We start from the raw sequence: 12,160 nt of genomic DNA, 5'->3' as shown, positions 1-12,160 counted from the left end.
AATTATTGCTCCCACAGTTGATTTCTTCACCCCAAGCTGCTTGCCTATTGCAGATTCAGTCTTCCCAGCCTGGTGCAGGTCTACAATTTTATTTGGTCTTGGCCATAGTGGAGTTTGGAGTGTGACTGTTTGAGGTTGTGGACAGGTGTCTTTTATACTGATAACAAGGTCAAACAGGTGCCATTACTACAGGTAACGAGTGGAGGACAGAGGAGCCTCTTAAAGAAGTAGTTACAGGTCTGTGAGAGCCAGACATCTTGCTTGTTTGTAGGTGACCAAATACTTATTTTCCACCATGATTTGCAAATAAATTCTTTAAAAATCAGACAATGTGATTTTCTGGATTTTTTTTTCTCATTTTGTCTCTCATAGTTGAGGTATACCTATGATGAAAATTACAAGCCTCTCTCATCTTTTTAAGTGGGAGAACTTGCACAAGTGGTCGCTGACTAAATACTTTTTTGCCCCACTGTATATCCCACCTTTTGTTCAGTAACAAAAGATGCCATACATGGGATTCCCTCTTCCTATTTTCTCCCACAATAACAATCCCGGGATGTAGATTAGGCTGAGAGAGAACAAATTGTTCCAAAGTCACCCAGCAGGTTTCTGTCGTTGAGGGGGGATTCAAACCTGGGTCTTTCTCTCCTGGTCTAACCACAACACCACAACTCTCTCTCCTGGTCTAACCACAACTGGTCCTCACAAATGTGGTAAAGTGCTATGTCTTCCTTGTCAGAGACCCATAAGCATTCTATGGGAACAGTAGTGCTGGACTTCACCCTAGCCCAGGTGGTCAATGTGGGAACAGAATGCTTTTGATCTTATGCAGCAGTTTTAATCTTTTAATTTTCTGCCGTTTGGAAACTAGCACCAACTTTTCCACCCAACTCTTCCTCCTTACCTGCTCTGTGATGAACTTATTGATATCCTGGTTCTCAGGCAGGAACTCTTTCCAACTCAGTCCACCTTCTCTCCACAATGTCCCTGCCTTCTTGTGGCTCTGCAGAGAACAGAGACAATCTTCGGACCATTTCACACACACACCCCACTGAAAGGACAGCTATGCCCCTGCTTTGTCATCAAGCCTACACTGAAAGAGATACCACAGACTCTTAGCAAATGCATCCATGAACTTCAGACCCTGTGAGCTTGTGTCTCGTGTGTTTGGCATGTAGACTCAAAACAGGGGCTATATATAAAGTATCATAGGTGGGTTTCTCCTCTTAATTCAAGAAGGCCCATCAAGAAGAAGGGCCTGCTACCCACCAAACCACCTGTTCCAAACCCACAGCTCTCCTTCCCTAGATGTGGAGGGAGAGTGAAAGATAGCATTAGATGCCGTTTTAGATCAAGTGAACCAAAAGCTGTGAAATACAGAATATCATATATGTTGATCCATCTGAACAGGCTTCTCCCAGAACCAACAAAGTTAACACAATGGCAGGGGCGGGTGCTGGTGCTAAGCCAGCAAGTGACCCACAATGATCCATCTTCTCAATCCTTCACAGAGCCCAAGAAGCAGGTGGCCGCTTGGAGGATAACATACCATTCCTTTGCAAAGCAGGCCCAGGATCTCCACTAACAGAGTCGTGGCCTTGCCAATAGGGACCAAGGGCTTGGCGATCTCCCTGAAAAAAAGCACGGGGGGGGAGGAGGTCACACAACAGAATGGGATGCAGGAGCAGAAAATGCAGGGATGTCACCCAGCTCACCTGAAGAGCTCCTCCATGGGAATCCCACCTTCTCTCAAAATGGGAGTGATAATCTCTGCCAAGTACAGCCATATATGGGGTATATCAATCTCCATGTCCTCCCCGATCTCCAGGATCTCATGCAGCCTAGAAGTCAAAAGGGAGGCATGAGGATTGTGCCAGCTCTAGGACACCTGGCCACATGGCCCCAGACCACCTTCCCCAGCGTTCCTCGGAGAGCGGCAGGCATCATTACCCTTTGTAGTACTGTTCCTTGGAGAGGTGGTCTGCCTTGACCAAGTGATAGAGCAGCAGCCCCATGTGCTCGCGAGCGATGGTGCTTCGCTCTAACGTGGACTCGATGCCATTCCGAACAAAGATGTAGAGCTGAGTGGGGCACCCCAGTTCCTGTACACACTGCAGAGCTTCCTGGAAAAATAGAGGAAGGGGCCTTTAGCCCAAGCTGCACATCACACCAGCAGACCAAGGTCAGCAAGACCTGATCAAAGGCCATCGCTCCCCACCCAGCATCCATGGATGTCAGAAAGGGGCACGGCAGCAACCTATGAGCACAAAAAAGGCTGCTCCTAGGAAGTTAACGTCTTTTGGTGGTGCTATTTTACATCACACTGATATTTCCATCCCACACCCAGCCCCCAAGGAGCAGAAAAATGGGCTACCTCCTTTTTTCCTCTCCTTCTGAGTTGAAGCAGAGTGCTGCATTCACCAACATATTTAGCCGGGTCAGTTAAAAGACCTAGCTGTAGCATTCGCACAATACGCTGCCAAGTTTGGTTATTTTCTTGTGAGTTAATGTTTTGTGCGAACCTGACCTGACCTGTTTGATTAGTTTATGATTCTACACTAGTATGTTGCACAATATGCTACATTAAGACTAAAATGATATTGTGCTGTCTAACCCAGCCATTGTGAGGAGTGAGGAAGGCCATCATGTTAAGCCATAATATGATTTGTTTGCGCACAGCATGTTGTGGTTTTGCTAACTTGGGTTTGGAGTGTTGTATGAACTCAAACCGATGTATTGCACAAACCCAGAAAATTAGTTAATTCAGAAACCAGATTAGGTGTGTTGTTCAAACCCACCAAATATGTAATGAGGCCTGAAGATTACTCACTAAACTTCATGGATGAACAAGGATTTGACCTAGGTTCCAGATCTCCCTAGTTCAGTGTTCTGTCCACTACAGCACACTGGCTTCCCCATGAGGACTATCAGTCAATTAATACACTGCTTAAGTCAACCAGTGCATTTTCCTTTTAAATCCACAGGAAATCTTTAAATTAATAAGCCCGCCCTCCCCACCCCCACCCCCGGGGAAAAGAAGTACAATATTTTTAACCAGAGGTTTAGCTTGTGCTGTTTACCTATAACAATGTCAGCATTCTGCCCCTGAGTCAGGTGGAAAGAAGCAAATCGTGAGATAGCTCAGCTTGTGGTTTACACTGATGGGAAAACCTGAAATTCCAACCCTTTCCATGGCAGAGTAAAAAAAAAAAAAAAATCCCAAGCAGCCTCTGAATTTCCTCCGCCAAACCTAGCAGGAAAAGCATGTGCTAGCTTGGTGCTGGCTCATCATTAACCCCAGATTCTTAGAAGGCCTGGAGACCGAGAAGTCTCGCATGCCCTGAAATGCCAAAGCAGCTGAATCACCACTCCCGTTGCAAGGGTCTATTTTGGGCCGGGGCAGGCCAACGCCACAGTGACTCCAGCCTAGCCTTCCTAAAAGACCTGTCCACTGAAGGATGTTCTCCCTTCTGCCACTGCAGCCCAGAACAAACCTTCATGTCAGTGATGTGCAGGTATTCCTCAGTGATGGCCTTGGCTTTCTTCTCCAGCTCCTCCTCAGATAAGGCAGGCTTGGCGGGTGGCTCAGGAGCCACTGGCTCACGCTTTACTGCAAGGGGGAGTGACAATGGGAGGAAGGCAGAGAAGGAGAAATCAGAGTTCCTTCTGGCCTGGAACTGGGACTGGAGGGAGACTCCCTCGCCCACCTCCTATGTTCACCCCCACTGCAACCACCACTCACCAGGCTCCCTGCTTCGGTCCCGCTCTTCCGTCATGCTAGCCACTTTGCGCACCGTTTCAAGGACGCCTTGCCGCTCACGCTCGCGCTCCCGGCTCCGGTCGTCCATTTCTTTGCTGAAGCTGCGCTTGGTGATGGGGGTCCGGTTTCTCTCCGACCGCTCCATCCTCTCGCCTCGCTCCACACGTTCGCCTCGCTCCAGCCGCTCCCGATCCGAGCGCTCACTTCGCTCACTGCCCTTTTCAGAGCGGTCGCGGCTGCTGCTGCTTCTGCAAATACAGCACCCAGGAAGTCCCCTCTAGGCACGGGCACCCTTTCCAGCAGCTTGCAGAAGGGCTCAGAGATCTCTCCAAGGGAGGGAAAGGGTGGCCTCATAAGGACCACCCACCTCCCTAGCTTTGCATTAAGTGGTGCAATGGAAGGGGGCAACAGCGAAACAAAACTCCAGGGCAGTCTCAAGTGAGGAGCAGTGACGTCGTCTTCCACAGGAGTGGAAAGACCTTCAGAAGCGATTGCTTTAAACTGCACCGAGAAAGCCAGAGGTTAAACAAAATTCACTTTCCTTCGTGCCCAGCAGATGAAATGAAAACATTCACGTGCAAGGTACTCTGGGTTTCCAACTCCGTTAAAACCCAATGTATTTTGGAAATTGGATCGATGAACAAAGCAGCATTTAAATTGCACCACTCATTGCTGATAACATCATGCTATGATTGTTTTGAGCACTGTTTGCCAAACAACCTGGAACCTGACAGTAATCATGGTTTGTATGGCCAACTCTCTTTATGATGTCTGCCAGTTTCAATCAAGACTCTAGCAGCTGTAGATGACAATTCCGCCTGTGAGATTCTGCTTGTGAATCTCTGTGAAAATCCTATGTTTTCGACCACATGTCAGTGGGGAATGATGTGGTGCATTTTTTAATATGTTTGCGCATCTGTTGCTTGTGTATGCAAGGGTTAGGGTTTGAATTGCTCTTTGTGTCTGTTTTGTGCTATGTGTACTTCCAGCTTTTTTTTTCAACAAGGGTGTGAGGTCTGTGTTTTATAGAATAATTCTTTATTTGTACTTGTGTGCGTGCATGTACACATACCAAGCATAAACTTTGCCTCTGCACTTGCAAGGATGTCTGCCTCTTGGGTTAAGAGATTTTATTTTCCCTTCAATGAAATAGGTATCTTTTTCAGCCTTGCTAGGGCAAATACGTAGTTTAGCATTTAGAGGCCTGATCTTCACTTCCTTCTCGGCCTAAAGAGGAGGAGACGCACCTGGAAAGACTTTGGTTGCCAGGAGAGTAAAGAGCTGGGCAAAAAGCAAGGTGTTTTTTTTTCCCAGTTTCCTTGCCCTGCACATTTGTAAACTCACAAGAGACATAGACAGAACACAAGAAGCTGGGGAATGAGCCAGGATAACAGGTTCAAACCCCAGTAGTTAGTTAGGGAGCTAGAAACAGGTGGCCTCATAAATAACCTGGTCCTGTGCCACAGGTGGTAACAACATCTATGTGCTATCAATGTGCCATATTGGATTAAGTGAATAAACCAGGATTAGGTTAATCTAAGGTAGGCGTACTGTGTGAACACAGTCCCTATGTTAGGAAGCATGAATTTCAGAACTGAATTACGGCCCTTTCCTTAACAGTAGAAAATGTAATTTTAAAGATGTATAATTTGCCAATAATGGACCATGAAGGCTATTTTCCCCATTGCAAGTGCCAGAGTTTATCGTGTTTTATAACAGGGACACGAGAGGTCCAGATGATAAAGACAGAATCAAGTATTCATACTGCACTATGATAACTTATTACAGGTAGTCCTCGTTTTAGCAACTGCCTCGTTTAGCAACTGTTCAGAGTTACAATGGTAATGAAAGAGTAGCTTTATATCCAATCCCTGCATTTATGACCTTTGCAGGTCTGTAAAGCAAAGGAAAGCTAAAGTAAGAACATAAGCACAGTTGCAGTTTCACTTAGCGACCGCTCTGCTTAATGACAAAGTTGCTGGTCCCAATTGTGGTCACTAAACAAGGACTACCTGTGTAGCAACATGGATTCCAAATTACTTCTTCCCTCACACCTGAATCCAACCTGTGGACTTTTTTCCCCTCTGAGAACTGGGCTGTGTTTGCACAAGAAGTTCATCCAGGCTAGTTCAAGGCTGAATTTGCAGAACATGCTAAGCTTGGTTAGTATTAACCTTGGCTAGACTTAGTGGCTCAGTGTGTAAACCCAGCCCATTTGACGAGATCAGGGTTTAATGTATTGTGCAAATCCAGCAGATGGGTTAATTCTAACTGGGTTAAGCGTGTTGTGTGGGCATGGGCCCATGTGTGGCCAAAACATCTCTCCAATCCACCTGTTCCCATATTCCAGATGAGCAACCACAATGCTATCAAGAGCCCTGAACCCCGGGACAGATCCCTCCACACTTCTCTAAGCAGGCCTGGACACAAGAGGAAATTTTTGCAGCAGAAGTGTAGAGAAGACAACCAACCTTTGTACCACACGCCGAACATCCTGGCTCTCTGCAGGAGCCGACTGTTGTAAGGCTGAAAAACGATTCAAGGTACTTGTGGCTGGTCGGTTAGAGTCAGAAACTGCAAAACAGAAGGATGGCGGGTTATACAAGTACAGAGCTACATGAAGGCACTGCCCATTTTGCAACACCTCTGCTATACTGGTTGCCACCTTACCTGGTTCAGCAGGTTTGGCGCCCGAACCACCACTGCTGCCTTTCCCCCAGCTCAGCCGCCCACCAGGCGCAAAGAGCTGACTGTTAGTGTCAATTGAACTAGGCTGTAGGAAGAGAAAAGACAGACAGACCCAGGTCATTCCCTTACTATTTAGTATGTGTACTATTCTGCCACCTCAACTGTTCAGCCTCCATCTCACAAGCAAAAATATAATGTCTTCAATAAACATCCAAAACAGCACAGCCATAATCTGTCAAATCGCGTTGTAACAAATTCATACATATGGCAATTCAAAGTACTAGTGCCCTCATTCAGCACAGATCTTATTTACTTACACACACACACAGTTTTTATCTGAAGGATAGGCAGGCTATCTTTATAAACATTATTATAACATAATGAACAACAAATGTTGAGCCTTGACCCATGAGACTTTAAAAATAAAAAGGAGAGCATGGTAACTAACTAGCTATTAAAGATCAGGATGTGTGGATATATTCCTTATGCATAAGTGTACTTTCTTCTTTCAAATTACTAGCCCTACTTCCTGTTTCCAGAGTATTTCTCATATCTCGCCTTCCATGTTTATGTCAAAAAATACTCCAGTGTTATTAGCAAAATTAATCTGGAAGTAAAGTGATGCAAAGTCAGTTTAGGCAGACTTATGTCCACTCCTTTCCCACATCCCAGGAAAAAATAAGGTCTCTCAGTACTATGTTGGTTAGCATAAATAACAACCATATTCAAAGACCACAAAAATAAATCTAGCCTTTTGGCGACCTAGGCAATCTCATATCAGGCTGATTTTTGAGGTTCTACTTTCCATCATCTAGAAAAAGAAGACCCCCTAATCTTACTAGTACCCAAAACCAGTCAGCAGCTTACCTTGGTGATCTTGGTTAACCTGCTAGTGTCAATAGGTCGGTTACCCTTGCTGATGGGAACGGTGTTCCAACCATCATCTGACACTAAGTTTCCTCGTCCCCCTGCAGAGATAACCCAAGTCAAGAACACCCCTTTGAAACAGTTCGAAAGCTCCCGTTGCCCACATGCGCAAGTCTGTACTTGGGGAAAGCTACAGCTCTAACTTCCACTGGAGCCCAGAATTTTCTACTTTTGGAGTAGCAGATTCAAGCCCTATTTGGTTAAGCACTCTCTCCTTTTCCACAGCAGCAAATCAAATGTCCCAAGAAAGCCAGAGGTAACCCTTGAAGGCAATATCCCGCTCACTATGGTATCAAAGCTGAAATCTAGCCAACGTAGCAAACAGCCATTTACTGATTGAGCCTTGGAGAATTTATCTTATCCTTTAAGATAGAAAGGCAGAAAAGCCAGCGAGGAGCCCCATACCTTCCAGAAGCAAATGTCACAGTTTAACAAATGTAGTGCTAGTCTGGGTCAAAATGAGGTTGACGTGTTACTGGTTCACTTGTTGTGGGATCCTAGCCCTTATAATGTAAATCAGGATACCAGGTTAAGCCGTAACAGGACTTATTTGTTCTGTCTCTTGTGAACACAGTAACTGTGTTCTGTTAACCCAGATTTGATGTGTTCTGCAAATCTAGCCTTATAATTGCAACTCTGTGATCAGAAAACATTGAGAAGACCATCTATTTCTCTCTGACTCCCCCTCACCTGTGGATGATGGGCCTGGAGGTCCTCTCCTCTTATCCTGCTTGGACATCAGCTGTTGCACTTTAATGTGCTCACGGTGCTCCTCCATCTCTGCTTCCTTGTGAATCTGGTCAATCGTCTTAGGACCCTGATCCCCTCTCCTTGGCACCCAACTGTTCTGCAAAAGGCATAAGGAAAAGCAGGGAGAGGCATTACCGCATGCAGATCACTCAGCTGCTTGAGAGCAACAATGGGGGACATTGAGGGATGAGAGAAAAGAAGATGCACAGCACTGTGCCTGGCAAACCTTCTAGGTTGTTCTTCCTTTCAAAAACCAGTTGCAGTTCAATTCTTTCCAGCAGTGAGCCTTTAAAGCTTTGAGCACCAGCTTACAGCAGAGCTATTCACACAGATTGTTGATTACACTGATGCTGCAATGCTTTTCTGAATGGATCTAGTATTGTTTTCAAAATTATTGTGATAGTTAATATTTGCTTAGAATTCTCTTCCTCCTTGTTATCTAATTATGTTTTTGCCACTTACAGGTAGTCCTCATTTACTGACTGCCTCATTTAGCAATCATTCAGAATTACAACAGTGTAAAAAAAAAAAAAAAGCTTTGTGACCAATCCTTGCATTTATGGTTGTTGCACTGTTCTGTGGTCATGTGACTGTCACTTGTGTGCTTCACAACTGGCTTGCAACAACCAGAGTTAATAGAGAAGACGGAAGTAAAATCGCAAGTCACAGTCATGTGATGTTTCCTTTAACAACCATGGTGATTCACTTAATGACTAAAGGGGAAGTGAGGTTGTAAGCCCATTGCAGTCATGTGCTTTTCTGCTTAGTGACCATGGCACTTAGTGACAATGCTGCCGATCCCAATTGTGGTTGCTAAGCAAGACTACCTGTAGTTTTAAAATATTAGGACTACAGAAACAAAAATGTTCAATTGCTTTGGACATTGGGGGCAATGAAAGGGTATGCTGCAGTTGTTAAACATTTTATGAACTACAGCATCTACATACCCATTTCATTGCTCCCAGTATCCAAAGTGGCTGAACATTTTTCCAGTACCTCATTTCATTTATCCAAGTGCAAGGGCTGGGTAAACTGTTCCCCCAATGGCATCTCATTGTCTCTGACACCTTTATATATCCAAACTGGGGCACAGGAAGATCCAATAACTGAGGACATTCTCATCCTCTAGTTTATAAAGTTGTCCCAAAAACGCTTCTAGCTATGAGTATAAGGAACCTCTATAAACCTCTAAATTGGGAGTGTCAAAAATTTCATCTCTTCATAAAGCTTTGTTGTTGCCATACCCAGATACCTAAATTGTCATGACAGGACATCATGCCCTTGCAGATGGGGAAGAAAGCACACCAGTCATCGCGGGTATTCTCCTTTTTAAAGCATTAAGGACGCATACTGTGTGATGCAAGGTTTCAAAAGAGATCTACTCCTTAAAGCGGAATAGCCCCCTCTTCCAAAGAGAATGGCACCTGCACAGCTCAGGACCTGCACATCGGGCAGTAAAACGTAACTAGAGTCATTGAGCAAATACGATACACGTTTACAAAGCTCCAATTTTCAGACAGCGAAGCCCATGGCTGAGATAGCTCAACCTCTGAAGGCAGGGGACAAAACCTAGGCAACAAGCTGTCCTCACAAGGACCCATGAATTTTGAAGGTCTGAACATCTCTTAGCATGATAGTGACAACAGGGAATGGGGACTAAAGTGAATAATTGGTTGGGCCTATCAGCTGCTTTGAGACCAAGCTCTCACATGGTTACAAGAAAAACAGCCTGATACCAGATCTGTCAGATACCAAAACAAGAGGCAGGTGGAAACTATTGCCCCCAGAGAATGGGTGATTCTCCTTCTAACCTGATACATTGCACAGGCAGGAGAAAGAGGTGCAAGAACTGTGAACCTTGGTTTCACTATAAATAGGGCTCACATTTGATATGCAGCAATTACTGGAATTTTGTCATAATGGCTTATTCAGATCTTCTACAGTTACCCTACTTATCAGAAGTTCTTGTATCCTTCCATGTCAGTTTACCTGCTTCCGGTCCAGCCTGCCAGGAGAAACCTGACAGCTGCTGGGTTTCCCAAACACTACCTCTAGGTCAGGGGCATGTAGCATCTGTCAGTTTGAGGGCTGTATGATGTTCTGTGCAGCATGCTGAGCCCACACTCAAGTGGGGCCAGGTCCCCTTTTTTGCTAGGTTTCGGTTGTTGTAAGATATAAATGGGTACTTTAAACACCTGCCAAGTTTTAAGGGTTCCATTTCACTCCTTAAAACACTTGTGACAAAAAAGGGCCAAAGTTTGTGTTCCCCACCTCCCATTCAAGCAGCTGTAAAAGTATGTTGAGGGTATGAGCTGGTTGCTGGTTGCACTCTTTGTATCCTAGTTGTAAGCAAACATGCAACCCTATGAAATACTGGCCACTGTGCCAGAACCATGGTGTTTTGCAGTCTGCATGTCAATCCAGAGCAGATCAGTTGTCTAAACTCTGAAATAATTCTGGGACTCTGGCAGTAGCCATCTCAAGGCGCTTGAGTGCAACAATGAGCAGGAAAAGGTTGTGTGTGCCCCCAGCCAGCACCCTTACCCAGGTGGAGATGAAGCATGTGGCAGCCTTTGGCACAGGAAGGATCAGCAATGGGAACCTTTCTGCATCACAGCTGTCTTTGGGTGCCACCAGCCTGGTGCATAAGCCAAGAGCTACCAGCCAGCACAGAGTATAAGGGGATAGGAGGACAGGAGAGAAAGTGTTGACCTCTGCCATTACTAATTCCACAGAGCTAGCCTTGGGAGGAAAAGGCAGGCCTTGTATCTTACCCAGCTGGCCTGTCCCAGGAAGGGGGATGGGACTGTCATCTAGCCCAGGGGCCAAAAGGGAGCTGCTACCTGCACCTTACCCGCCTGAGATCAATCACATCCTGCAGCATGAACCGGATACGTGAGGATGTCTTCTTCTCCTTAATTATTTTCTCCATCTGGTTGAAGTACTGATCCATTCGAGGCTGAAGGGCAAGAAAAGAAGTGAGATGGCACTACAGAAACAGTACTGAAATTGCAAAGAAGGTGATTTGCATTTCCACAACACAACTGGTTGGAGGTACTGGTCCTTCTTCGAACTCACCCAGTCATCTCACAGGGATACCCATGAGAAGTCAACTATAGTTTTTTGACAACTCAACATTTTACCAGCTCCTGCTATGCCCTTCCTGTGCCAGATTTGAGGCAGAGTGTGTAATGCTAAATCTCTGGTGGGAAGTAGAAAGGAAGCCCCAGAAGTAAGGAGCGTGCAGTATATGTGCATTTCTATCTGGCAAGCTGACCAGTGTATGGTGGGGTTAGGAGGGGGAAGCCTGAAAGACCTAGCCCAGTTCATTACTTCAAATGGTCATCTCTCCACTACCAGAGCAGGCCTACGGCAATGGCTATGAAGCTACTATTCAAAAGGTGAAGTGGAAGAGCATGACCGAAGCTCCTCTACTGCTTTTGTGGGCTGTACATTAAAAGGGAAGTCTCCTCCAAGCCAAGGTAGATTCCTGGTGTCTTCCTGGACACATCCACCGAGCTTCCTTAGCAAACCTGGAAGATCAAGCATGCACTGTATATGCTACAATGTGCTCTCTGTACATTACCCAAGCTATGGGTCCAACGGAAAGGGCATCTGTACATCTTAAATGCAAGAGAATTGCTGCTTTCTCCCTCCCACAGCAAGGGGCGAAGTACCTTGGCCTTTTCAAAGTCCAGGTCTTTGCCAATAGTAGTGAGCAGTCGACATAAACACTCAAGTGACTCCTCATCATGGTTCTTCAGCAGTTTCACCACGCAGTCGTGCATGATGGCTTCTGTCAACATCTTCAGCTTAAAGAGCTCCCCAATGAACTTAATGTTGCCAAGAGAGCGCCGGCGGGCTTTGTCCCGGGCTTCATCCAGCTCCTCTTTTAGACGTGTCTTCTCTTCAGGCTACCGAGCAAACAGGAGAGGAGATTAATGATGTGTAAGATTACATGAAGTTAACATTAAGGGTTTATTAAGTCATTCATGTGCTAGCCCACTATCAAACATTGCCTACTGCTACACCACC

The 12,160-nt window shown here is 45.6% G+C and overlaps 1 protein-coding gene across 16 annotated transcripts in view; it reads right to left on the bottom strand.

Annotated features, from left to right (window-relative positions):
- Positions 1–12,160, bottom strand: part of EIF4G1 (eukaryotic translation initiation factor 4 gamma 1) — an 88,369-nt gene that overhangs the window by 8,663 nt on the left and 67,546 nt on the right. For all 16 annotated transcript variants that reach the window (XM_088132376.1, XM_088132382.1, XM_088132383.1 and 13 more), the window contains 12 exons: positions 11,803–12,039; positions 10,980–11,084; positions 8,066–8,222; positions 7,316–7,416; positions 6,431–6,533; positions 6,232–6,334; positions 3,743–4,008; positions 3,495–3,610; positions 1,951–2,123; positions 1,716–1,841; positions 1,550–1,631; positions 905–1,003 (listed from right to left, as the gene is read on the bottom strand). In XM_088132376.1, the coding sequence (XP_087988502.1) occupies positions 905–1,003; positions 1,550–1,631; positions 1,716–1,841; positions 1,951–2,123; positions 3,495–3,610; positions 3,743–4,008; positions 6,232–6,334; positions 6,431–6,533; positions 7,316–7,416; positions 8,066–8,222; positions 10,980–11,084; positions 11,803–12,039 (1,668 nt within the window). The remainder of the gene's footprint in view (positions 1–904; positions 1,004–1,549; positions 1,632–1,715; positions 1,842–1,950; positions 2,124–3,494; positions 3,611–3,742; positions 4,009–6,231; positions 6,335–6,430; positions 6,534–7,315; positions 7,417–8,065; positions 8,223–10,979; positions 11,085–11,802; positions 12,040–12,160) is intronic.

This window comes from Python bivittatus, unplaced genomic scaffold (assembly GCF_059951505.1).
Source record: "Python bivittatus isolate LINGU-HERP-01145 unplaced genomic scaffold, Pbiv_v1 ctg000980_np1212, whole genome shotgun sequence".
In the NCBI taxonomy this organism is placed as follows: domain Eukaryota; kingdom Metazoa; phylum Chordata; class Lepidosauria; order Squamata; family Pythonidae; genus Python; species Python bivittatus.
This window is presented reverse-complemented; position numbering and strand designations above follow the sequence as displayed.